At 43.3% G+C, this 27,234-nt stretch overlaps 1 protein-coding gene across 1 annotated transcript in view; it reads left to right on the top strand.

The window, feature by feature from the left end:
• The window catches only part of LOC119161417 (uncharacterized), a 130,770-nt gene extending 111,948 nt beyond the window's left edge, over window positions 1-18,822 (top strand). Inside the window, exon 4 of the mRNA XM_037413873.2 lies at window positions 17,498-18,822. Coding sequence (XP_037269770.1) covers window positions 17,498-17,699 — 202 coding nt within the window. The 3' untranslated portion in view covers window positions 17,700-18,822. The remainder of the gene's footprint in view (window positions 1-17,497) is intronic.
• The last annotated feature ends 8,412 nt before the right edge of the window (window positions 18,823-27,234 follow it).

Genomic DNA, 27,234 nt, shown 5'->3' with positions numbered 1-27,234 from the left:
CCGTACGTTCTGTTTATGTGAGAGTTTCGTGAGCGCGCTCATCATTGTCCATTAGTCTCATAGTTAGAGCTCTAAGTTTTACTACTGAAGTATACGAGCCTTCTGATATGAAGGCGATAGCATCACAGTGGCTGCCGCTTCTCTGGAGTACTCGTATTTTCTTTCTAGCCCGTTTTTTTTTCCATGGCACGATGCTTGCTTATAACAAAAATAGTTGGCACCATGTACCTTATCAAAAAGCTGGGCGAGATATATGACCCGGTTCTCTGCGACTGCTGTGGGTGTTCCAGAAGTTTTACGAGTGAGTTAATGAGCCATTATATGACTTTTTTTCGCCTGTTTCCGCTTTCGATGCCTGCAACGAGGATCATAACGTCTTTGTGAACGCTGCTCGTATCATTCTGCGTGCGAGGAAACACGTGACTATTAATGAAGCGTGCGCCTTTTCCATTATCCGCTTTTCTTTAGGTCATCAGGCAAGAAAAAAAGAAATGTGGATGGTGAAATCGAATAGCGTGCGTGCAGTCAGCTGTCACACGTCACGGTTGAATAAATTTCTCTGATACTGCAAAAATGCTCTTGTTGTGTCATATCATCATTATCAGCCTATAACTACGCCCACTGCAGGGGGAAGGCCTCTCTCATGTTCCGCCAATAAACCCGGTTTTGAGCTTTCTGTTGCCACGCTGTGCTTTTTGTTGCCACTTGCACACTTCCTAATGTTATCTGCCCACCTAATTTTCTGTCTCCCTCTCACGCATTCACCTTCTCCTGGAATCCAGTAAGTTATTCTTAATGACCAGCAGTCATCCTGCCTGCGCGCTACGTGCCCTGCCCATGTCTATTTCTTCTTCTTGATTTCAACTATGATATCCTTAACCCTCCTTTGTTCCCTAACCCACTCTTCTCTCTCGGTGTGTCTTGAAATTACACCTGTCATTTTCCTCCAATGACTCGCTGCGTCGTCCACAATTTAAGTTGAACCACCTTCGTAAGCCTACAGGTTGCTCCTCAGTAGGTAATTACCGGTAAGGTGCAGTGTTATGTATACCTTCCTTTTCAGGGACAGTGGTAGACTACCATTCGTGGTTTGAGAAACTTGCAAAATGTGCTCCTTCTCATCTTTACTCCTCTACTCATTTCATTGAATATTAAGTGATATATGGTGTTTAACGTCCCAAAACTACCATACGATCATGAGAGACGCCGTAGTGAAGGGCTCCGAACAATTCGACCATCGGAGGTTTGTTGATGTGCACCCAAATATGAGCCCATTGACTAACAGCATTTTCGCCTCCATCGAAAATGCAGCCGCCACAGCCGGGATTCGATCCCGCGACCTGCGAGTCAGCAGCCGAGTACCTTAGCCACTAGACCACCGCAGCGAGGTTTTTACTTATCTCACCCTGCTGGTTCGGCTCCGCAGTTATTACTTGTCCAAAGCAGACATATTCCATTACAACTTCCAGTGTCTTGCAATCTATCGCAAAGCGCTGTTCTCTGCCGAAACTGTTGAACATTACTTTAGTTTTATTCATAATAATTTTCAGACCTACTCTTTTGTTTTCCGTGTTCAGTTCTGTAATCTAGAGCTGTAATTCAACCTCTGAGTTACTCAGCAATGCGATGTCATCAGCGATTCGCAGGTTACAAACATACTCTCCATTAACTCTTATTCCTATCTCTTACCAATCTAGGGACCTAAAAACCCCCTGTAAACACGTGGGTAATAGCATTGAAAGGATTGTGTACAAGTGCCGTACACCTTCCTTTATTGGGATGCTATCACTGTTTTATGGAAGGCTATATTGGCTATGAGGCAGCTGTATATTTATTGTGGGAGTTTCTTTTTTTCTAAGTCTTCCTGTTTTTTCTGAGTGTCTTTTTTCGATTTCCTTGTGTATTCCGTGCTAGGATAAGTTTATATACGAGTAAAAGCAGCGCCGGATGTGTCCACGAAAGCTTTCCTTTACTGAATTTTTGCATATCTACCGTGTCGACTGACCAGCTACAACATAGACGAGCTGTAACAAGGAGAGGGAGGTGGGTGGTCAGTGACTATCATGTATGGTGGGAGTACACCAGGAGCGTAGCCAGGATTTTATTATTTATTATTTTGGGGGGGAAGGGGGTTCAATCATACTTTATGTCGATTCGCGCGTGCGTTTGTGTGTGTACGTGTAAAATACGCAAGCAAAATAGAAAATTGTCGGGAAGGGTTTGAACCACCACCCCTCCCTTTTGGCTACACCACCGATGGGAACGAAAACATGGAAGTTGGAACGAATCATCCATATAAGAAAAAAAATATGATCCCTCTTTATAATCCTGCACGAATATCGGGGTCGTGCACAACAGTAGCCTAGCCTTGGCAACAGTAGGGGACCAAGGAGAATAGAGGTGCCTCTTATAATAATGTTGCCGACATTATTGTACTGGCATGTGAAAGTATACGTGCAGAGCAGGGTTATTGTTGTCTTGCTTTAAGGCTTTCTGTGGTTCTTAATTCGACTGCTAAACACCTCGGCACCGAGGACTCACCCCCTCCCTTTCTTCCTCTCTCTCTTTCTCTCTCTTACCGGACTCGTCGTCGCCGCGCCCTGCCTGTCCGATTTAAAGGTCAGTGTTGCCACACTACCACCAGGTCTGGTGGATAAGTTTTTGTCCTGTAGCTGCGCCTTTCCCGTAAGGGCTCTGTGTCGTCTGCGCTGCATTTCGCGAGTGCCTCTACGATGTTGGCCGTTTTAATTAACGGAATGAACGTACAACGCGCGTTGCAAAGTCAGGGCGCGTTCTCTTGCTGTGGGCGCAGCTGTACAATTAGGAGGCCAGACTCGATCGGGTCTCAGAGTCAGGGAATCAACGCGCAACGACGCGTTTGACTACACGCTCAAAGAGAACTGAAATTGTTCGCCGCGTTTTAATACATCGGACTTGTGCCACCGAAACACGGATTGTCTCCGTAGCTGTGCGTGCATAGTCGACTACACACAACAACGCGTTTTCTAGCGAAACTCAATAGAGTCGCAGCTGGTGGTGCGCTTCCCTTTTCTGATTTGGTATGTATGGAGCTAGCTAAACAGCCAAGAGCGAGCAATGAGCGTAGTATGTAGTCCTATTTTACTTGACGCACATGTCATGATTACCATGTTTGGACGTGTCATTTACCTTTGTCGTCTATTCACGTCCCGTGATACCAGATTTGGTATATTTGGAGCTGGCGAAACGGCCGTGAGCATGTTATGAGCGTTGCATTTAGTCATGTTTTACATGTTAGGCATGTCGTGATTATTATGATTGGACGTGTCATTTACCCTCGCCCTCCATTGTCGTCATGTAAGACCAAATTTTGTAAATGTAAACTAGCGAAAAGACCGCGAGCGCCCAATGAGTTTATGGCTTGTAGTCATGACTTCCATAATATGCATGTGATGATTTCCACGTTAGGGCCTGCCACTTATGTTCGCCATGCAGTCATGTCATAACATACCAGTTTTGCAATATGTCATGTGAACGAAACCAACGCAAGAGCAGCAAGACCATGAAATGTAAATCATGGCATTCATGACATACATGCCATGATTCTCTTGTTATGACTAGTCACCTATGCTCGCCATACAGATATTTTATGCCATACCAATTTTGATATCGATACCATCATCGAAACAGTCAGGAGAGCTAAAAGTCGTGGGTGGCTAGACAGACAGACAGACAGACAGACAGACAGACAGACAGACAGACAGACAGACAGACAGACAGACAGACAGGCAGGCAGACAGACAGGCAGGTAGGTAGGTAGGTAGGTAGGTAGGTAGGTAGGTAGGTAGGTAGGTAGGTGAGTAGGTGAGTAGGTGAGTAGGTAGGTAGGTAGGTAGGTAGGTAGATAGATAGATAGATAGATAGATAGATAGATAGATAGATAGACAGACAGACAGACAGACAGACAGACAGACAGACAGACAGACAGACAGACAGACAGACAGACAGACAGACAGACAGACAGACAGACAGACAGACAGATAGATAGATAGATAGATAGATAGATAGATAGATAGATAGATAGATAGATAGATAGATAGATAGATAGATAGATAGATAGATAGATAGATAGATAGATAGATAGATAGATAGATAGATAGATAGATAGATAGATAGATAGATAGATAGATAGATAGATAGATAGATAGATAGATAGATAGATGGATGGATAGATAGATAGATAGATAGATAGATAGATAGATAGATAGATAGATAGATAGATAGATAGATAGATAGATAGATAGATAGATAGATAGATAGATAGATAGATAGATAGATAGATAGATAGATAGATAGATAGATAGATAGATAGATAGATAGATAGATAGATAGATAGATAGATAGATAGATAGATAGATAGATACGCTCAAAGTCACCGAAGTTCACTAAAAAATGCTTCGCATTTAAAAGTATACTTTTTCGCACTGAAAGACGAAATGTTGATTGATATGTGGGGTTTAACGTCCCAAAACCACCATATGATTATGACAGATCCTGCAGTGGAGGGCTCCGGAAATTTCGACCACCTGGGGTTCTTTAACGTGCACCCAAATCTGAGCACACGGGCCTACATTTCCGCCTCCATCGGAAATGCAGCCGCCGCAGCCGGGATTTGATCCCGCAACCCTGAAAGACGAAATAAAATAAAACCATTGCCTTTCAGACTGCTTTATACAAAAGCAAGCTTAACGTTACCCTTGAAAACAACGCAAGTTCCGTTTTCGCTTGACTAGGCTCCGCAAAGTCCCCTTGCTACGTCATCATATCCTTGCTCCTCTATAGGGTGCCTCGATGCGAGGGCATTGAGGCACTCTGTGTTCTAGAGTTTCTATATATGCTCCAGTAACTCTATGTTTCGCTGTCTGTCGTACTGTGCGGGCATTGCCTATGCCACGACACAAGGCTGTTCTCGAAGTCCGGTGCTTTGAATTGCGCTTAGGCTGTGCGCACGTCTAAAATGTGACTTTCCTTTAAACTAAGCATACCATTGCCACAAAACAAGCGTTACGAGGTTTCTGGAATGTTATTTCATTTATATTTTCACTAGCGTCCTTTTGATTGCAGCACAATTTTAGTAACTGAAAAGAAGGGCGAGATATGTCCTTACTTCTCTGCATTCTTGACATAAATGTGTTGACTTTTTCTAAAGCCAGAACCCTGTGCATGCAACGTTTACAACTTGCTGCAAAACACCTTGAACGGCTGAAAGATTTAATTTTCTGAAGGTTGTGTTATTGTGGTTTAACTTGCAAGCTTAGCTTCGGAGCTACGATCACGCATTGTTACCAGATGACCACTCTTGCAGTGCGGAACTCCAGCTTTAGGCTCTGGTATTTTTCTAAGTCGTCATAATAGTGTCACGTTGCCCTACTTTTGTTGGTCGAATTGCGCTGTCGTTTAGACTAGCCCAAACGTTAGCTCCCTCTAATTTTCCTTCCACCTTATACTAATGACGCAAGAATTCTATGAGAAACCTTTGCGCATGTGCACTCTTCTAGCCCTTGCTTTTCAAGTCGAAACCACCGTTTGCCTCTCTCAGAACAGGCTCTTCGCCACTGTTTTTGACTTAAGTTAGAGGCTCACCAAAGCTAGCTAGTTTGCGGTCACCTTATTGAAAATTTTGCGTTTTCTGATACTAACGACATAGCTGCTTTGAGGGCTTAAGGAGGCCAGTAGATTGTCGTGATTTGTTTCCTCGGAAATTTTGACTACATTAAAATGCAAAAATTCATCAAACGATGTCTATAAGTGGCTTTTCTGACATAACATTATAACTGCCATCTGGTTTTACTAGACAGAGAGAAACGTCGCAACGCCGTTTCCGACTACAGGAGTTACCTTTACGAACCCCTACACTAATTCCTAATTGTAATCATAGACAGTGCCAACAGCCACACGTTTGATACCTCCTGCGTGACTATGCAGAATATGAGGATGAGGGCCCTGAACTTTAAAAAGCATTAAGGCACTTGGCAGACAGGCCTATTTTAAACGCGAGAGTATACATTGGCGCCGTGGCCTCATGCGCCTGCGACGTGCTATGCTACATAAGCGTCACTGAGCTTCTGAATACGTACGCCCCATTAAATACAATTCTATATGGCAAACTAGGCAATGAATACTTCTTTGTGTGAGCATGCTTCTGCAATCTTTTTTCGCCCTTCCTGTCTTTGAGCCCACTCACCCTTGTATGGTGCAGTGAAGCCAATCAGGACCGGGCCAGCCTGGTTAGCTGCACCAGTTTTCGACATGACTTTTTTGTGCCTATTCACTTGTCGCCAACATGACTTTTTTGTGCCTATTCACTTGTCGCCACTTATAAAGTATATCGGAGAGCTTATCCATGAGCCATCTGACGGCGCCCCACTTATTTGTTTTATTTTCAAATGAAAGCACACGCTCAACTTTTTTATGCCACTTGGGAAAATCTGGACTGTATACTTCCCTTTTTCTCATTACAACCATCGACTAACAGTCAAAGGGTGTCTATTAAAAGGACCCTGAATTATGTTTCTAGATAATCATCGCTTTACATCGACACCGAAGTTTATTGCCTCCGGAGTGAATCACCGCAAAAATTTAACACAAAACTGTTTTATGCCGGAGTGCATCACGGCTCCACTGACGTATTTTCGTCACGTATATGACGTTGTAAATTATATACTAACAGATAGCAAAGAAAGAAAAGGAGAAGAAAACGTTCCATATCCTGGCGTCGAACCTACCACCTCTCGCTCTGCAGCTCGTGGAGCGACGCCACTAGATAACAGAGCGTACGACGTCGTGCTTGTTAACAACGAGCCATCTACGTACATCATATACCGTTGGCGGTCCTCGGAGCACAGCAACTTCAGCTCGTTTTCGTCATCAGTGGTGAGACGACCCGAAAGGTGCGCTTTGGGTGCGCTCTAAAGGTCGTCGCCTCGAGCGTTGCCGTTACGACGGCTGCGAAAACGGGCTATACGAACGATCACACTCTCACGTTACTACAAGCATAACAAACCAGTGTTCTCTAGGTTGAAGATCTTATCATTTTACTTTGTGCGGGAAGTAAGATTAGCCCCATGTAATAACAGTATCGTTAGAAACGGTCATTTCCTATTTCATTACTGTTTATACCCCGTCGCCTAACGAGGAACAAAACATCTAACAATTTCATTATTCCTCCAGCAAAAAACGCCTATAGAAAACGACTACTACAATCTGTTGGAGTGAAAGTTTGAACTGGCATATCGCAATATATAAAAAATACCAAGACCTTGTCCTGTTCACTGAAAAAAAAAACTAGTTTGAGGTACCTTTCTCTGCTTCATTTCACTGATACATCAGGTTGTAATTGTATTACTATGTATATATATGTTGCCCTTTATGTGTTTTCTTTGCTAGGTGTAGCAATACTCCTGTTCATTTAGTTAAGTTATATATGGTAACTATTATTGTTACTTGGAACTGCAAGATTCATTCTGCAGTTCTGTACGCCCAGATTGACCAAATTTGGTGTCAACTATAAGTGATGTGCTTCCTTTTTTTCTGTCTGCTGCTTCCAATTCAAGTTACCGTTGTTTGCAGATAACCATGATTTCTGGTATGATTATATCAAATTTGAATTGTAGACTTCTGCCTATAATAATTAGAACATTACAGTTTCTGTCATGTCCGCTTTCAGTCGCACCTGCACTAGCCTCTGGCTATGGCACCATAAAGTCTGTGCATATTTTTTTCAAGATATGTGTGAATTAAAGAACATTTATTCATTCATTCGCGCGCCCTTACACAGGGCTTTGTCCGTGTACTCGCGCTTATCTCGTTGTTCGGGAATTCGGGCGCATTGTACCTCTTGTGCTTCCACCGCCACTTTGCTTTGAAATTAGAGTGGTTAAAGAGAGCACGAAGTTCACTTCGCTCGCTGCTGCGGCTACGTTTACGAGAAAAACGTGCTGCTCAAACATGAAGAAGTCAGAATTGCGACAGTTCGCGCTCGTCCTCTGTATGCTTGTGCGTTCGTTTCCTGCGTCATGCTTTCTGTTTGAGCATCGCGCTTGAAATTCCAAACTGTGGCAGGTAGTCCGTGCTCATCTTTTGAATGCTCGTTTCGTGCGTGCTTTGTGCTTGAGCTGATCGCCTCAAGTTTTAAGCTGCTTGCCGTTCTTCGCATGACATGTTAAGTCGATGCTGTCGCGTTCATTTCTTCGCCCTTGTGGCGAAGCTATCCACCGTAAACGCTCAAATTACTTTGTGAAGAAATGTTTAACATTTGTGTTATACCAATTCCTAGACAGAAGGATCAGCAAGTTTTCTTCGAAAATGTCAGGAAGGGGCGCAGCTACAGGAATTTGTCGCGCACTTCAAGTGCTTTCTCTCTTTCGTCCTGAAAGTACCCTCTCTTTTCCCAGTGTCATATCTCTCCTTGCTACGACACAAGGAGAGATGACATAGTGGAAATAAACTACGTCACGCCCAGGTCAAGACCTCAAGCGCCCCTAGTGAAACATAATCGCACTCTCTGTGTGCGATTACGGAGTGCAGCTGTAATTGCAATATATAATTTTAGCATAGAACACTATGAAGCACAGCACGAGCACGTGACGGCATACCCTGGTAATAAGCGCATGCTATCCACACACCGATCTATGTTTATACCAGCTAGCGGCGACAGCGGAATTCTGTTGGGTTCTACTACAGGCTCCTGCGAGTAAAGAGGGCGCGCTTCAGAAAAGACAACGTCACACTCCGCGTCTGAACTTTCCTTGACGCGCACAACTGCGGGATTTGGATGAGCTGTTTACAGTAGCGTTTGCTTTCCGCTATATGCATTTTTCCAGCAAGCGCGACGGGGTGGTTCAGGTGCACTTTAATGTTTAGAAATAGTGTTGAATACTCTTCGAAACAATGCTTAAAATGGAAAAAATTTAAGAAAATGCTGTCGTCAACAAAAGGTGTTTCAACTATCATTTTCAATACATTTAAACAGATACGTGTGACTTTGTCGAAACGAACCGAGGAAAACGAAGAGTGGAATGCTATCAAGTTCAATGGAGATGATTGATTGATTTGTGGAGTTTAACGTCCCAAAACCACTGTGTGAATATGAGAGACGCTGTAGTCAAGGGCCCCGGCAATTTCAACCACCTGGGGTTCATTAACGTGCACCCAAATCTGAGTACAAGGGCCTACGAAATTTCCGCCTACATTGAAAGTACAGCCGCCACCGCCGTGATTCAATCCCCTGACTTGTGGATCAGTAGCCGAGTACTTCAGGCACTAGACCACAGCGGCGGGGCAGCTTCAATGGTGTTATAAAACAGTCTTTACATAGAGCTCAATTCACAGTTAAGGCATCTAAACAACGTTCTTTGAATTATTGGTGGAACTCTGATTGTCCACGTCATTACAGGCTAAGAAAAGCGGCGTGGTGGAAACTGCTCTATAGTCAGTGCCCTAGGAACTACAGCGATTTTAAATACGTGGCTGCAGTTTTTAAGTGAACAGTTGCCGCTGCGAATGATAGCCTTGATAGGCAACATGCCAAGTTCCTTTCAAGGACTGGCACAAGAAAACAATTTTTCTACTCCCTAATGCTAAAAAAAGTACTTGCATTACAAATACAACGCCAAGTGAGTTGCCTACCTTTTTGGAAAATATTGCTTAAGGGCTGGAAAGCTGCTTCACGGCTGCTTCCTTTTACCACTCACGATCTCCTGTTAAAAGCGATGACTTTGAAGATGTTACTGCGCTAGAAATAGCACAAGTAATAAAAATATTGCCCGATTCTGCGCCAGGTCCTGATAGAATACCTGCCTCGGTAATAAGAATAATCCATAAAGTATCACCTCCGAATTCGCTTCCAATAGCTTACCACTCCATTGGAAATTTGTGGATAGCACCTGAGTGGAGAATCGTGAAAATAACTCTTTTATTAAAAAAACAGGGAGCTGGGTTTGCTTTGTTAATATTACACTTATTTCACTCAAATCTAATCAGGTAAATCTGATCGAAAGAATTTCACACATGATAGACAACTGATTGGACGAAAACACGATTTTAAGCCCTTGCCAAATCGGATTCAGCCATGGCTGCTCTATTTGGTTTGTCCATGTTGATTTAAAAATCAGGATACAACTAGCTCTAGCTCGTTATAAGAAACATGTTGCCGCCTTAGTAACTCTAGATATTGCTAAAGCTTATGAAAGTGTCGAACCCGTTAAACTAATAAATTCGCTTACGCACGTATACGTTTACTACTTTCTAAAAAATAGAGAATTTTATCGCTCTCAATCTGGCGTGTCTTCTTCAAAGTATAAACAATCTAGAAGTCTCCCCCAAGGTTCGGTACAGTTACTACTGTCATTTATAGTTTTATTGTGTACAATTACAGTACAACATGGCGTACAGGAGTATGTATACGCTGAAGATATCGCATTTTTCGCAACGGCAGATATACATACACTATATCAGATGCTACAGTTTAATATGAACGCTCTAGACACGTGGTTCAATGACATTGATCTATCAATAAACTTAAGGAAAAGTGCAACTGTAGTTTTCCCAGTGAGTGTTCCAGTGCAGATATCCGTACTCCACGTAAGGAAAGAAGTGAAGGAAAAACACGTAGTGGCAAATTTCACTCGTGCTGATGACGTCGCCGTTCTTGACCTGTTAGATATATCGTTTTCTGATTTCGTTGATATGTATGAATCAAGTAGTTGCTCTGTCGAAGATTTTTGGGGTTTCTTCAAGAATCTTGTTATAAAATGCGGCTCGTCATGTCCCCTCAAAGATTATCAGAACGCAATCTGCTCGCCCTTGGACGACGAAGGAAGTAGTGCGAGCGGGACGCAAACTAAAGAAGATGCGCAAAAAACTGCGCCAGAACCCGTCATCTTCTCATGTATCAAAATTTTCTAATATGCGTTCGCAGTTAAATGAAACCATAAAGAAGGCAAAAGACTACTTTTTCAATATATATTTGAAAAACTTCTTGCTTTCTGTTCCTGCGAAGTTCTGACGACACATGTCACCTAGGAAGCAAAAGGCATATAAAATTCTCATTAATGGAGAATTGGTAACTGATGAATCACTCTTTGCGTCATCGTTTAACAAGTTCTTCTGTTCAGTGTACACAAATGACGATGTGAAAGAACGAAATTTTGCGATTTCTCAGGACGTACCCAAAATTTCTGACTTAATGATAACTGAAGAGGGTGTCTTATGACTGTTGCTTAAAATCGATATAAAGAAATCACCAGGAATAGATTGCATACCGAACGCATTTCTGGTCAGGTATACAGAATGGCGTTCAAAGTATTTATCTATTATATTAAAAAAAAACATTGTCCACTGCAGAACTCTCGAGAGATTGGAAGCGCGCGAAGGTTGTTCCGATCCCTAAGGCGGAAAATCCTTCACTAATTACGTCATACTGACCAATATATTTACTGTTTACCTGCTCAAAATAGCTAGAATATATTATTTTTACGCACTTGTTAAACTTTCTGCAACAAAATAAATTGATTGATTTCCGCCAACATGGTTTCCGTAAGGGAATGTCGACGGTTACCCAACTCCTGGAGACAATACACGAGTTTGCCTCAGCCTTAGATAAACAGAGTCAAATCGATATAATTTTTTGGACTTCCAGAAGGCATTTGATTGTGTCTCGCACCATACGTTTTTGGTAATATAAAACCCATATTACAAAATAACTCACTTCTCTCATTGATAGAGACATACTTATAGTCTAGGAGTCAATGCGTATCAGTTGGCGGCTCGTGTTCACGCCCGGCGCCCATGCAATCAGGCATTCCCCAAGGGTCGGTTCTCGGGCCACTATTCTTTTTAGTTTATATAAATTATATCGTAAACGATATACCTGTCAAAATCAAACTGTTCGCAGACGATTTCATCCTTTATCAGAAAGTAAACACACCTGGCGACCAGGCATTATTAAGTAGTGCCCTGGACAAACTGCATATTTGGTGTGAAAATTGGCAGATGAGCATCAATACTACAAAAACCGTCTCAATGATAATTTCAAGAAAAAAGGCACCACTTACTTTCCAGTATTCAATAAATGGTCGCTGTCTTAGTGCTTTAAATTGTTATAAATACTTGGGTTTAATAATCACTTCAGACCTCTGGTGGAATGAACATATCACTTTTATAGAAAAGAAAGCCATGAAAAAGCTTGGATATCTTAGAAGATTGTTACAACAGTCAACGCAAGAAATAAAACTATTAGCATATAAAACCTACATTCGTCCCCTTTTGGAATATGCCTGCGTGGTCTGGGACCCATACACAAAGAAAAATATTGATAAACTAGAAAACCTACAAAGAAAATCGATTTATCTTTCGCTCATACAATTGCCTTACGTCAGTCACTGCTTTGCTTCAGACAGCGAACTTGGAAGCTTTACATTTGCGGCGATATCGCGAAAGACTAAAATATATGTATCTGCTCTACCACGATAAGCTTGGCATTGATTGAAGTGCGTATATAGAAAAAGTTGTGCGACGACCCACGTGGGCGGATCACTCAAAAAAATTACAGGAATTTTCTTGCAGAACGAACTTGTACATGGGCTCTTTTTTCCCATGAACTGTACGCGAGTGGAATCGCCTCCCTGGTGGGATTGTGGAGGCGGCGACAGTGGCGTCATTCTTATGGGAGCTAAGAAACTTATAGCATGTCTTCCTGCCATATTTGTGCTCTTTGTTTTGTGACGTTGCGTTGTTAGTACACAAGTTATGTTAGTACGCACTTATATATGTATTATGCTATGCGCAATTGCATGTCATGAACTGTATATTTTTCTTTTAACCGCGTTAAAACCTGTGTGTCCGTGACACTCTCTGTGCGTAATATATTGTGAAAATGTTCCGCGTGCTATATTTATTCTGCAAATAAAATAATAAATAATAAAATTTCCAAACAGGACGTTATCCCGAAGGTGAAATCGAATAAATACTTAGGAGTTACTTATACTGAAAACCTAAATTGAAGTCCGCCTATAGAAAATATGGCATCTAAAGGAGCCCGGGCGCTTGGGATGCTTCGTAGACTCAGCAGTAAACGATCTGGTTTACGTCGTGATGTGCTGGTCATGATATATTGTATGTATTTGACCACAAAACGAAATTTGACCACAGGTACTTCTAGAACGTGAAGCGTTACGATTATGTCTTGGGCTCTCTAAATTTGTCGCACTTATTATTTTGTATAAGTAAGTGCGCTTGCCCTCTCTTTGTACAAGTTTTTAAATAGCATCAGTTTGTACCATCCAAAAAATATATGCATCCCCACAGAGGAGGTCACAGTACATTTTCACTAATGAGCCGACGTCCTTTTTTAACCAACAGTTGCCTAGATTAAGGCGCCCACAAGTCATCGTCGTACAGAAGCTCTTGGAAACATTACAAGTAAACCGTCGCTAAGTTCTGGTACTCAGAAGACCTATGCAAATAGTGAAAATATAATTTGACAATATATTTTATAGTAATTGCCAACATCTTCTAAATAGGTATCTAAATGCCATTTTGAAATACCACTTGGCAAGATTAGAAATAAAAACTGCAATAACAAATGCTTCAGTTTGCGAAGAAAAGGTGGGAGTCGGAATTGTATCTTCAGTGTTGGATTGGTGTTTTTCAATTCGTTTACATGATTTTACGCCTATTTATCAAGCGGAATATCTTGCAACTCTCTTAGCGTTACGGAAATTTTCTCAATCCATAACAGACGCTATCATTCTTACAGACTGCCTGTCTTTGTGTACTCCATTAACTGCGCCTAATATGTCCAATGCTTTAGAAGTAATTTACATCCTTACCCCAAGATATTTACGACTAATTCGCTTGGTGCAGATACCAAGGCACAAAGGTTGAACCCTAAATGAATATGCAGATGCACTCGCAGTAGCCTCACATAATTATTCCATAATTTCTATATTGCTGACACTAGCATTTATCGTCAGGGCACGCTTTGAAAAAATTGTCATATCAGAAAATTTTGAAAAATCTCGCTTGGCAACATCTTATTTTTCTCATCTTCAGTACCCCTGGAAAGAATCTATGGTGCTCCTCTATAATGGCGAAGATATCAATTACGGAACAACGATGCCGTGTCCCCCCCCCCCCCCCCCCCCGATAATTTTTATCCACGCAGGTCTGGTCTCACACAGTCTGTACTATGCTTCTACTGCAACGAGAGCGAATTTCTGCATTATTTCTCTTTAACGTGTAGGTTACTTACAAATAAAAAAACGAATGTTAGAAGAACCTCCCCGTAGAATTGCTTTAAATTTATCCCTTCCGGTGGTCCTTTCCTTTGGAGCAACTGAAAAGAGATTTAGCCAGAGGAACGTTTGCGAGGCCGTATGCGATTTTCTAAAAGAAACAAAAGGAATAGAATGTTAAGCTGAGGCATAAATTCACTTCATTTCAAACCATATTATTTGGTGGGGTTTTTTACCTCTATTTATTATATTTCTAATCCCTCATCTACCCATCTGTTCTTTGTTTAAACATCTCTATCTAAATATCCCGGCTGGTAAAACAACTCGACTTCAAAAAGAAGGTACCATCTGTTTCATAACGGATCCCCCTTGGCGGGTTGCAACAGGACTCTGAGGAACAACCAACCAACCAACCATCATTCGTCTGTCTTGCTTATACTTTCACTAAGTGACACATGCTGCTGCAGTACAGCATACGTGCTTGTCTATCGGCATCGGGTGCGCCACGGAGAGCAGGGGTTAGAGTGCTTGGCTGCTGACCCGAAGGTCACGGATTCGAATCTGGCCGCGGAGGTCGCATTTTGATGGAGATGAAATAGTTGAGGCCTGCGTGCTGTGCGATAACAGTGCACGTTATGAAACGCCAGATGGTCAAAATTTCCGGAGCCCTGAGCTACGGCGTCTCTCTAAAACATATCATGGTTTTGGACCGTGAAATTCCAGACATTATCGATTATCCTCACTGAATTCGGGTCTTGGACATGTGTTTGCGTCAGCACGCGATCAGAGAGAGAGAGAGAGAGAGAGAGATGGCGGGGGAGTCGAGTGACAATAGTTAATAAACTAAGATTTGATGAGGGCATGCTTATTCTCAAGAACAGTGTAAAAGCGGAACTTGTGATCCAATGAGAAGTGCGCCAGCGTTGAAGCCATAGATGGTCCATAAATCATAAATAAACGACACGCGTCACACCACAAAGACAAATTTTAGCATCATACATGTGCTAAGCCAGTACAATCACTGGCAATTCGAATAATTCAAGTGGGTTATATCACGACGTACTAAAATACGACCACAAAAACACAGAGAAAATTCACTCCTTAGAGCATATATAACTGATGTTTTGACTACGTCAGTCTGGGGTTTACCCTTAAGAAATATCGCGCACGTTGGCGGTCTGTCGTGAAATTTAAGTTGCACTATGGTGACCGGAGCGCTGTTTGCCACTATTGCGAATCAAGCGATAAACTGGCGCGATCATTTTATTGAATTCTAAGCCATAGTGTAGGGCCGTAAACTTAGAATGTGCTGTTAAAGTGATACGCACTTGCAGCTCTATTTAACGAAGCGTTGACCATGCTAGAATGATTTCGTTAAGTCGAAAAATCCGTAAAATTGCGAAAGAAATTTTGGTCCTTCGAAACCTAAATTTCTAATTTAGTGCACAAGCTACCACGACATTTTCTTTGTCACCAACTCACGCCTGCGCGTGCGAAAGGTTTGCGGTAGTGGGCCGAGAAGAGCCCCCACATGAAGTCTCCCATGTGCCTCTGGCGTGAGGGGCACCATGTCCGGGTAGTTTAGGCCAGGTCACGTGAAGTTATGTCAAGCAATCGATATGAGAAGATGCAGAGAATGAATATAGTGATTGTACGAGCAGGGCGAGTGACAAAGTTCTTAAGAGAGGATATGTGCCATTTGTGGCATTACCCATGGAATAACGAAAGTTACCAGGGCCACCCCACGCACCACCCGGTATACGTAAGAGAGCCACCGACTTCTTCAATGTTGCGTGCATGAGTGTGGCTGGCGTGGAGTCTCGCCACAATGAAGTAATAGCCTTGTCCAAGGTTCCTACACGTTTTAACGCGAAAGCGCTATAGCTAAAAAATAAAAACATCTCTGTCAAAATTAGAAAAAATATCATTCCTCTTCCACTCAACTTTTTAAAAGAAACATTGTTAAATTAGGTTTTGTAGACAAATTGTTTGGTTAATTCGGATTCAGGACAAAATTTAACCCTACGGATATTTGCCAAGAAATGAAAATTTATTCGTTTGATCGGAAGCTTCGTAAAACTGGTTTCGTTATATCGAGCAATAAATGTATATTAGAATGCCCAGAGGGTATACGGGAAGCTAATGAGACCTATATGCATGCAGTTGACAATTTTGCAACAACTGTCAAATCATGTTCAAGAAGCTACAGAAACTGCGCTTATTTTTTTCTCTCTCTCTCTTTTCCGCACACCTCATTTTCTCTAACTAATCATAAAAAAGCAGAGACAAAAATATTTCACCAGTAACGGGCGCACAGTTTCCTGAATTCTCTGTCTCCTTAGTGCATACTACTATGGCCCAAATGTTTCAAATTAAAATGCATCCACTTGTGCATGACAATATTATGGAGTCTTTGAATAGGGGCCTCAAAAGATTAAGTCCCAAAAGCCCTTTGTTACGCTAGGATTGAGTCAAGCAGGAGATGAGAGTTTTCGACTAGGGTTGGGACGCCTTTTCAAAAACTACCTTTCGCACCAAAAGCTATGTGTTTATCGGTCTATTCAGCTCGTGTTCGTTTGTACGTTTATTGGGTCAGCACCTGTCCAATTCACACTGTCACGTCTGTGCGACGAATCGCTCATGAAGTGACGATGACAAGCATGGCCACGTCATAGTGCGGTATCATCGCAGTATGATGGGCTATTTCCCTGGTTTTTAAACAGTGTACAGGCTTGACAAGTGACAGCGTCCCCGCTAATATAAGTGTGATCATTTATTTGCCTTTGATGGTTACAACTCTTCTTTTTGTCTATCAAAGAGTGATTTAGTGGAAACTTTGTATTTGATGACACCGCCACGCTCGTCCTCTGACTGCCGTTGCTATTCGGTCACTATGAGCATTCAAGATTCTTGTTCGAACTGGTCTGCGTTTTTTTTTCTTTCTTTCGAGTAAGTTAGTTAGTTAGTTAGTTAGTTAGTCAGTCAGTCAGTCAGTCAGTTAGTTAGTTAGTTAGTTAGTTAGTTAGTTAGTTAGTTAGTTAGTTAGTTAGTTAGTTAGTTAGTTAGTTAGTTAGTTAGTTAGTTAGTTAGTTAGTTAGTTAGTTAGTTAGTTAGTTAGTTAGTTAGTTTAGTGGCGCAAGAGCGACCAAGACTATGATGCGCCCATTCTTTTTACTTGTGCCTATGCGTTCCTCCAACAGGGATTCCTTTTTCGTTCTATGCAGAAACGAAGGTGGCACATGCGACCGGATACACGACATGCTGCCGGCCGGCCACTCGACTCGCTGTGCCACCAAATACGTCAACCGGGTCCTTGTGGCGCTCTTCACCGAAGACAACCGCGTCGAGCCCAAGCCGACCAAGTTTGCCTTCCCAGCGGCATGCGTCTGCTACGTGCGCACCTATTACTACCCGAGCAAAGTGTGACAAAAGAAAAAAACAAGAAAGCAAAAAAAAAGCCGTGCTCTGTGCGCCGCTGATGATGGACTGCATTTGGCAGCGCGTTCGCGGTACGCGGAGATCTTGTGGTCCCCAACAAGGCCACGAAGCCACCGACGGCCCAGCCCTATGCCGGCGCTAGGACCACGACAGCTGCACCGTACCACGCTCTGTATCGCGCGGACGATGTCGGCTCCGAGCCACATGCGTGCTATATATACGCTGGTTTTGACCCAGGTCTCCCATACCTGGCACAATGTTTCGCGCCCCACCACACCTCGTCCAATCACACTCAAGATATACCATCCCTCCCGCCTCCCATTTTTGTTTCTTTCTGTATATTTTATTATGGCAAAGACTGCGTTCCTGAGCGCGCGTTGTATAAACGGGGGACCTTGGAGGGAAGAGTGCTGTCGCGATGTATCGGGGGAGCAAGAAAACAGTGGCAAGTACAATTGCGCCAGAGAAAGCAATAGACGGGACGGCCAGTGGACTTGCCATTCCATGGAACGGAGGACTCCTCCCGTCTGCTTCTTCCTCTTGTGTGAGTGTCCTCGTATCTGGACTCGTGGGTGGTAAACGTCAACGAGGCACCTAGAAGACACGCGTGATGTTTTCGTTTAAAGATATGCAGCCCCGCACTGCACCGCAGTCTGTAGCAACTATGACAAGAAAAAAAAGTATGCTAGAAAGAATGAAGTCGTTGTAAAAGAAATTTGCTTTGCGGTAGGCAAGGACCTAAACAAGTGCACCAAAAGTGCTACAAGCCTTTTTGTCGCTCCTTGTAGGTATATTACTCAGTGAAATTTCTACTGCCTGCGTGCGCATTTTTCAGGGACCTGTAAAAGGTGCTTGTCGTGTGGGCTTCATGTGAAATCATTTTAATACTGACGTAAACACGTCGATCTCTTTAGATATTGAGAAAAAAACACCTGATTAAATCTGTGTAATTAAATATAGGTATGCAAATATTGGGCAGAAAAGAAGTAGGCGTCTTTACAGTGCGGTGCTTCTTCTTCTTCTTCATCTTCTAGTACAATGCTGGAAAATTTCAGTGCCTTCATTTTTCATCACTCTCCTTCAATAAACATCGCTTCATAATAAGCCTTCACTTTAGCCTCTTCAATTACGACTTGGAAGTGAGTGCTGTAACGACCCCTCAATTATTACTAATATTATCAGTAATAATAATAATATTTTAGCCTAGAGGTAGATACTTGTAAAATAAATAAATGAAAAACATACGGCCAGTCTTCAAAATTACAAAAGAAGTAATCTGAAAATACTGTATACATGAATCTCTCACCCTATAGGTAAGTGCCATAAAATGAAACGTAATGAAACATTACTACCGAAAAATAATATGAAATGTTATTTTAAAACAATTATCAGTACAGTTGAGGACCTTCTTATACAAAAGAGCACACGAAATAATGGCAGTAATAAAGAGTAGCCGATACAGCTTACCTTTAACACTGCTAAATCACCTTTTCAAATACATTTTCGGGCACAATTATGCAGAACAAAGTCACCTATGCTATATTTTATGACTATTCCGAAGTTAAGTCTTCATTTATTGTCATCTTAGATTTTTTTTGTCAGCACTTTTTGTAGCATTTACAAGAGTATGTTGCTCACCTATTGCAGAAACAATGCGATCGATACTATCCTCTGATCGATATCTCTGTCCCCAGACTTCAGGCGACAGAGATGGCGGTCACTGCGTGGCGCATGTGTACCGTCTGTTAAACAATCTCTTTGTAAGTGTCTGTCTGCTTGCATTTTTAACGTAAGACGTGACTTGGTAACTTCGCTCACCTTCCTTTTCAAGAAAAAATACCATGAAAAGTTTGATGAACACAAGGCCTAAGCGGACAGCGTTTGAAGAAAGTTTCTCACTTAGCGATTGTTCATTGAGTCAACATCAAAAAAGAAAACACTTGCCAGCAAGCACAAGAGAGCGCCCGCTTCATGTCACTGGGCCTGAGCAACGCACCCTTACTCCCGTGAGCATTAGTGTATAGATCATTGCCATCCGTACACCTTTACCGTCTACGGCGTGTAGTGGCAAGTCGCCTGCTTTCAAGAACATTTCTCAGATGAATTCAATCACAGTAATGCTTTCGACAACAACTCAGTCAAAGCAATGCTCCTGACAGCGCACGGTGCCGACAGTGATTTCGGCACGCGCTCCCATGGTCCGAATACTTTTGCCCACTTGTGTCAATCGCTGTGGTTACTTCATGTAGTTGGATTTCTTTCGAGAAGCGCGAAGACTCACTCATGTACGCAACAGTGACGGCACCTAAATAAGCCAAAGTAGCACTGCGCCTTGCTTGAATATTCAGCTGTGAAAATTAGAGGCTTATATTTTGTAGCAAAACGCTCGTAAGATGATTTGTGATTCACTACGAAGCAGAGAAACTTGGAAGGCTGCAGATTCATACACAGTGCAAACTATAGAATTCGGTTAGACCACGACCATATTTTTCTGCGGTATTTTTATTGCGAGTTATGGGCGTAGAACCCGACGGGACGCAAGTAACATACACAAGTGTTCGTGGCATGAAATGTAACAAGAAAAAAAAGAATGGTGTAACGCACTGCCAAATGGTGCCCTATCTACCCGTTAGCATCGCTCTATTACATTTTTTAGAGGGGGGATGACCTTATATCGTTGATAAACGACGACATAATTGCAAAAATCAGCACAACATCGCGAATCAGCCACAGCGCCACATTGCGGGTTATACAATGTTTTTAAACTGTTCACACGTCACAAAGTGAATGACAAGCATATGCAACCCTTCTGTGCATTTTCAACGTAGTAAACAGTAAACGTAAGCAACATCTCAGTCTCAATTTTCGTTAATAAAATGGGCCCTGCGCCACCTTTCGTCAGGAAGGACTCTTTTTTGCACTTATTGCTTTTTTTTCTTGTAGATGTTGCTATTACTAGAGTCCTATACATCAGCGTTAGCGTTAGCAGTGTCTACTAGTCAAGTTGACTGGAAATTTATGCAGCTCATGACTCCTCATTGCCACAGTCTTGCCTCGGAGGGCGTGCCTCACCATAAGGACTGAAAAAGAGTTGAAGGCAGTAGGAAGAAGCTGTTGGTTCATGTTGCGAGGGGGCCTGTTCGGAATAACAACAAGACGTTATTGAGCTTTAAGACAAACTTGGCCCTCGTGTCTTTTTTTTTTTAAATGTGGTCTCGAGCCTACTGTCTGAAAGAAACCATCTGCCCCTTCAAAAAAATGCTGTCCCCTTTGCACAACGTGACCCAGCCGGAGCAAGAAATCGAACAGGTAGGACAACAGGCGGCCGTCGTGGACGCAGCCTGGATGAAAGGCCAAAAGGCCTAATCGGCTGTGGTGGTCGACAGCCATGGCGAGGTACGGGACGCCCTGACTATACTCACTAAAGATTCAACGGTTGCGGAACAAGCCGCGATTGATTTAGCTATCAGGAACATAAAATGGTCGTACGTCTATAGCGACTTCGAAGCAGCAATTACGAGCTTCGACAAGGGCTATGTCGCTGGGACTGTGGTTAAACTTATGAACAAAGTCAATATTATCGATACTGAAATTCGGTGGTTTCCTGATCATATGGGACAAGTGGACGAAACTCGGGTCAACCTTAATGAGGTGACGAATGACCTGGCACGAGGACTCGCTTGCCGTGCCGGTCAGACCCAATCCGACGCCCACTACCATTCCGGGGGCTATAAAGATAAATATATTCACTAAATGACATCACAAAATATTATTACCTGGGGCGTAAATAATTCCCACTGCGACACGCAAAATTTAACAGGGCTCAGGCCGTCACGCTACGTTTACTGCAAACCGGAACTTACCCAACTCCGTATTTTCTGCATAAAATTCTCCCTGACAGTGAAATTCAAAACAAGTGTGACGCGTGCGAAGGCATCATTGGGATCAGACGCATGCTGGCGGGCTGTCCCGTGACTCTGGCCGACCCGAAAGAACAATGGCTTTACTGGCAGACGATGTTTCGAAGCGCGTCTTATCAAGACCAACTACGGGCAGTCCAGAAGGTCCACGATGACGCCACAAGGCTCGGCCTGACGGTACCGACGTCGACGCGGCCCGCCTTGGTCTGAAAATACCGGGCTTCAGGGCACAAATAAAGTTTTGTGAATGAACGAATGAATGGTGCACTGGTTACGGTGCCCGGCTGCTGACTGAAAGGTCACGGTTTCTATCCCGGCCACGGCGGTTGCATTTCTATGGAGGCAAAATGTTAGAGACACGCATACTTAGATATAAGTGAACGTAAAATAACCAAAAGAAGTGGAAATTTCTAGAGCACTCTAATACGACATTCCTTTAATTATATCATTGTTGTCACATGTATCCGATATTCTTATGAAACCAGGTCGGGAACAAAGACACAGAGCCTACGGTATTGTAAATTAGCGTATACACACACGCTGTCAATGTGTAGCCGCATAACCCATACAGCGGCGAGCCCCGTTTCAACGAAACCAACCCGGCCAACACTTGGGCTTGTATCCACAAAGATTAAAAAGGTAAGCAAAGTCAGCTGTAGCAGCTGTCTCAAAGATCATGACGAAATGAGAGGAGGTGCACCACCGTCTGCACGCTGTGGTGTGGACGTCTGCGCTGATGCGCTTTATGCCTGGAACAATCCCCAGTTTCATTACCCAATACTCTGTTACAAAATCATGGCCCCAAGCGACCAACCACGCGGTAGGTCCCTTTTTCTGTATTATTTCAAAGGTTAATGGAAAACGTAGCGTCTTAAGGAAGGCAATGGCTGTTCCTTATCACTTAGAAAACAAAACAAAACCCTACAAAAAATTGGCAGATCTCTAGTACAATGGGAATCGATGATATGCGAAGCACGAATGAGGAAGGTTGATATGTCACTTTCAAATCAGCAGAACGTTACGAGGTGGACGTAAATTATGCCATACATGTCTTCTGTACAATGATTATCATGTTTGCACCTGGCATTTGTGTTTGTCGTCCATTCACGTAACGTAATCCTAAATTTGGTATAAGCGAAGCCAGCGAAACGGCCGCGAGGAAGCTATGAGCGTAGCATGTATAGTCATGTTTTACATGACACGCATGTCATGATTATCCCGCTTGGATGGGTCATTTACCTTCGTCGTCAATGACGTAACGGAATATCAAATTTGGTATATGTGGAGCTACCTAAATGTCTGCGAGTCCCCTATGAACGTAGCCTGTAGCCATGTTTCATATAACACTCATATCACGATTATCATGTTTGGACTGTCATTTACCATTTCCGCTCATTCACGTTGCGTAATGCCAAATTTGGTGTATGTGAAGCCAGCGAAACGGCCACGAGCACGGTATGAGCGTAGCATGTAGTCATGTTTTACATGAAAGGCATGTCATGATGGTCATGTTTAGACGTATCACTTACCTTCGTCGTTCATTCCCCACTCGTTGTACCGAATTTGGTATAAGTGAAGATAGCAACTGGCTGCGAGCACATCATGAGTGTGGTATGTTGTCACGTTCTTACATAACACGCATGTAATGATTATCATGTTTGCACCAGTCATATACCTTCATCATCCATTTAAAGTTACGTAATACCAAATTTAGTATACGTTAAGCCAGCAAAACGGCCGCGAGCGCACTATGAGCGTAGCATGTAGCCATGCTTTTACATGACACGCATGTCATGATTTTTACGTTAGGGTCTATCACTTATGTTCGCCATGCAGTCATGTCATACCATACCAGTTTTACAATATGTCACGTGAACGAAACTACCGCAACAGCAGCAAGACTATGAAATGTAAGCCATCACATTCATGACATACATGTCTTGATTTTCATGTTAGGACTAGTCACTTATGCTTTACATACAGTCATGTTCTTACTTACCAAATTTGTTATAGACATCATTACCGAAACGGGCCGGAGAGCTAAATGTCGTAGACGGACGGACGGACGGATGGACGGAGGGACGGACGGATGGATGGATGGATGGATGGATGGATGGATGGACGGATGGATGGATGGATGGATGGATGGATGGATGGATGGATGGATGGATGGATGGATGGATGGATGGACGGATGGATGGATGAATGGATGGACGGACGGACGGACGGACGGATACGGTCCAAGTCGCCGAAGTTCGCTAAGAAATGCTTCGCATTTAAAAAAGACAACAAAGAAGGGGGGAGCATCGCAGGACGTGACATAAAGTGTAGCAGCTTGGGCTAGTTGGTGTGACATAACGATAGTTAAAGCGCGAAAACAGAACGACGACAAAGATACACACTCGTGTCATTCGTGTCCTTCTTATCTCTTTGTCATCGAAAGCGCTCGTGTTCTTCGTGTCCTTCTTGTCTCTTTGTCGTCGTTCTGTTCTCGCGCTATAACTATCGTCACGGCATAAATGCTGCAACCAGATGATGATGATGATGATGATGTGTGGGGTTTAACGTCCCAAAACCACCATATGATTATGAGAGACGCCGTAGTGGAGGGCTCCGGAAATTTTGACCACCTGGGGTTCTTTAACGTGCACCCAAATCTGAGCACACGGGCCTCGACATTTCCGCCTCCATCGGAAATGCAGCCGCCGCAGCCGGGATTTGAACCCGCGACCTGCGGGTCAGCAGCCGAGTACCTTAGCCACTAGACCACCGCGGCGGGGCGGCAACCAGATGTATACATCATAGCTATGGCCAGGACACGAAACGCAATATTTTATGCTTGAATCCACGTAATACAAACAATAACACACATGCATATATCGAAAAAAATATTTTGGAAGGTCTATAACACGTAAGACAATAGGAGCACTGGTTTTACAGAGAACCTAAAACACAATATCGTAACACAGGACTAAATTAATTAAAACATCATACAGCTTATATGAATGATTTATCTTTTAGGACGCAATGTCAGGACACAATTACTTAAAGCATAAAACAAATTCTATCAACCACTTAACCTTCAGGATACACTGCATTCAATATGTTTAGAGTGATAGCTCCACTAATTTCAGTAAAAACCCACCAAACGCCTTTGCGCATGCGTTTGACCTTAAAGGGAAACTGAAACCCTTTTTCAAGTAATCGTTAAATTACTTCATTAAAACGGCTCATCGTCCTACGCATCCACTGCCGAAAAAATTTGAATCAAGTGCGAACTGAATCGAAGAGATTCATCATATCAAGCGCTTTCTCTCCTTTCGCACCAGTTAGTGCGCTGCAAGCTATACGCAGGGAGGGGGTGAATGGCAAGACGTCAAGAGGATGCATTGTAGAAATATTTCTCGCTTCTGTCGACGAATGATCTCGTAAAGCCAAATTACCACGCAAAAAACCTATAGTGCACGGTCGTCGGCCTATTTGAGCATCGTGTACTGCACCTTCAGCAGCCGCCGCGTGATGCCGCGGCGTGCCCACAAACGCACTCGCAATCACACTTAAAGTAAGCAAATAAAAAACGCCCCGTATCTGCATGTTTCACTTCAAATGTCGAAATACGATAGTCTTACGTGTGGAGAGAGTGAACAAGACGTTTATTTTACGCTCTGCGCGAGAAAATTGGTGAAATGTATTCCGGAAGCGCTGCATTAGAGAGCCTCGATTCGTGCAGTGAAGGTGAGCGAGCGCATCGAGGCACGTTAGACACGAGCGCCATCTGGCAGTTACCTTCGAAAACGAAGGACGGCGTGCGTGCCTGCCTTGGAGGCGATAAGGAGTAGAACGCAAAGCGACGGGCAGGTGCCACCACCGTATCGTCTTAGCAAAGCGTTGGAAACATTTGCCTTTTTGAGCATCGCGTTGCACTGTCAACGTAGTGTTGTAAACACTACACTCTTAAAAAGGTTGTAGTGCTAAGTTCGGTTTACTATCAGGCGACATATGTTATTAAGCGGTTAGTAAGTGAGGTTAGTAATGGGAAGATTATTAACTGTTGCTACCTCCACTGTTACTAACGCTGTTAGTAATGGTTACTACCTACTTTAACAATCTACTAGGCGCGATAATTTTGCTTTACGAATCACCAATATTATAGGTCCTGTTCGCGAGCAACATTTCGATATATCACTGAGCAATTACGCTCATTATGTCATAAAGAATAACAGCACACATACACAAGTCCACACGTAAAGTACAGTTCCTAAGCGGTTCCAAGAGCCTCATAAAATAAAGTGTGTCACTGTGAGTGTAGTGAAAGAAGCCTATATGACCACCTGAGCATTGCAAAAACGGTTTTAAGTAGCAAACCAATGAGTGGAATTGGGCTAGTTGGAGGACACGTTCAGTTGGAAGTCTGCGCTTGTCCTTGTCTTTCTTGAGTTGCGTTGTCTACTTTTACGCTGAGAAGTTTCGAGCTTAAGTTAGGTAGCGAATGCTGTCAAATGTTATGAAATCAAAAGCGCTCTTAAGAGCCCAGTCGCAGCAGCAGGCCTCACCGCTGGAAGAATTGGGGAGACAACAAATATAAAAACGAACCGATAAGAAAAAATGCGAAGTAAGAAGTGACGACAGAAGGTTTCTTCAATAAGACTCGTTGTTTGAGCTGAGTAAAATTGTTTCTGATCCTGTGTGAGCCACTACGTTCGCCTTTTGTAAAATACGCTTATGAAATACTTTCCGGATGCCTTCGCGAAAAGACTAAAATAACAAACGTGCTTTGAGCAACATGAATTGCGTTAAGGGTGAGTAGTTTATACTTCCATCCCATTGCAAAAGGCTCAGCCATAATTTTTAATCGTCATGTGCCACAGCATCAACAAATTGGGTGTAATGTCTTATGTTGAATTCCAATGGCGGAGTCGGTGCATCCCACCGACTTCGCGAGCGAGCACTCGACTCTGGCGTAGAGCAAATCCTCCAAATCCGCCATCGGAACACAACCCGCCCTGCTGGAGCAAGGCGGAAGCCGCTGCGTTACCCAGGATACCTTGCGCGTGGTCTTTTCCGCTGTCTGTTTCCCACGTGGTTTACCAGCATCGCCGCATCGTTCGTTGGCTTGTTCAGCGCTATTCACCTGTGTGGAATGGATATCAGGCCAAGCGTGCAACAGCTATTGTCCACGATGTCTGCTGTCGCTATCGAGTAGCAGAAGCATTGCGGCACGCTTTGCCGAGGTAGCCGAGCCGTCCATGCCGTCCGCCATTATCAACACAACTCGCGCCGCGCCAGCCGCGCCCCCAAGCAGGCAAACGTGTTAAAGGAAATGCGTCACGCTGAGTTCCAGTCCACTCCACCGATTTCGGCGGAGCAGTTTTTCCTGCTCCACGGAGGGACTCCCGCTCTGAATCCCCTCCGGCTCTCTCATTGGAAATTTTGACTCTCGCTCTCACTCTGTCATTGGAACACACTTGCTCTGAAAGGAGCAGAAAAACTTGCTCCAACTCCGCCATTGGAATTCAACATTAAAGATGTGTAGCACGAACCTCGCAAAAGGGATGCTACAATTCTAGTTAACCTCCCTGCATTTCTCTCGCTTTATTCTCCCA

Source organism: Rhipicephalus microplus, chromosome X (genome assembly GCF_043290135.1).
Source record: "Rhipicephalus microplus isolate Deutch F79 chromosome X, USDA_Rmic, whole genome shotgun sequence".
In the NCBI taxonomy this organism is placed as follows: domain Eukaryota; kingdom Metazoa; phylum Arthropoda; class Arachnida; order Ixodida; family Ixodidae; genus Rhipicephalus; species Rhipicephalus microplus.
The sequence above is the reverse complement of the archived record's forward strand: the minus strand, read 5'-3'. Positions and strand labels throughout refer to the sequence as shown.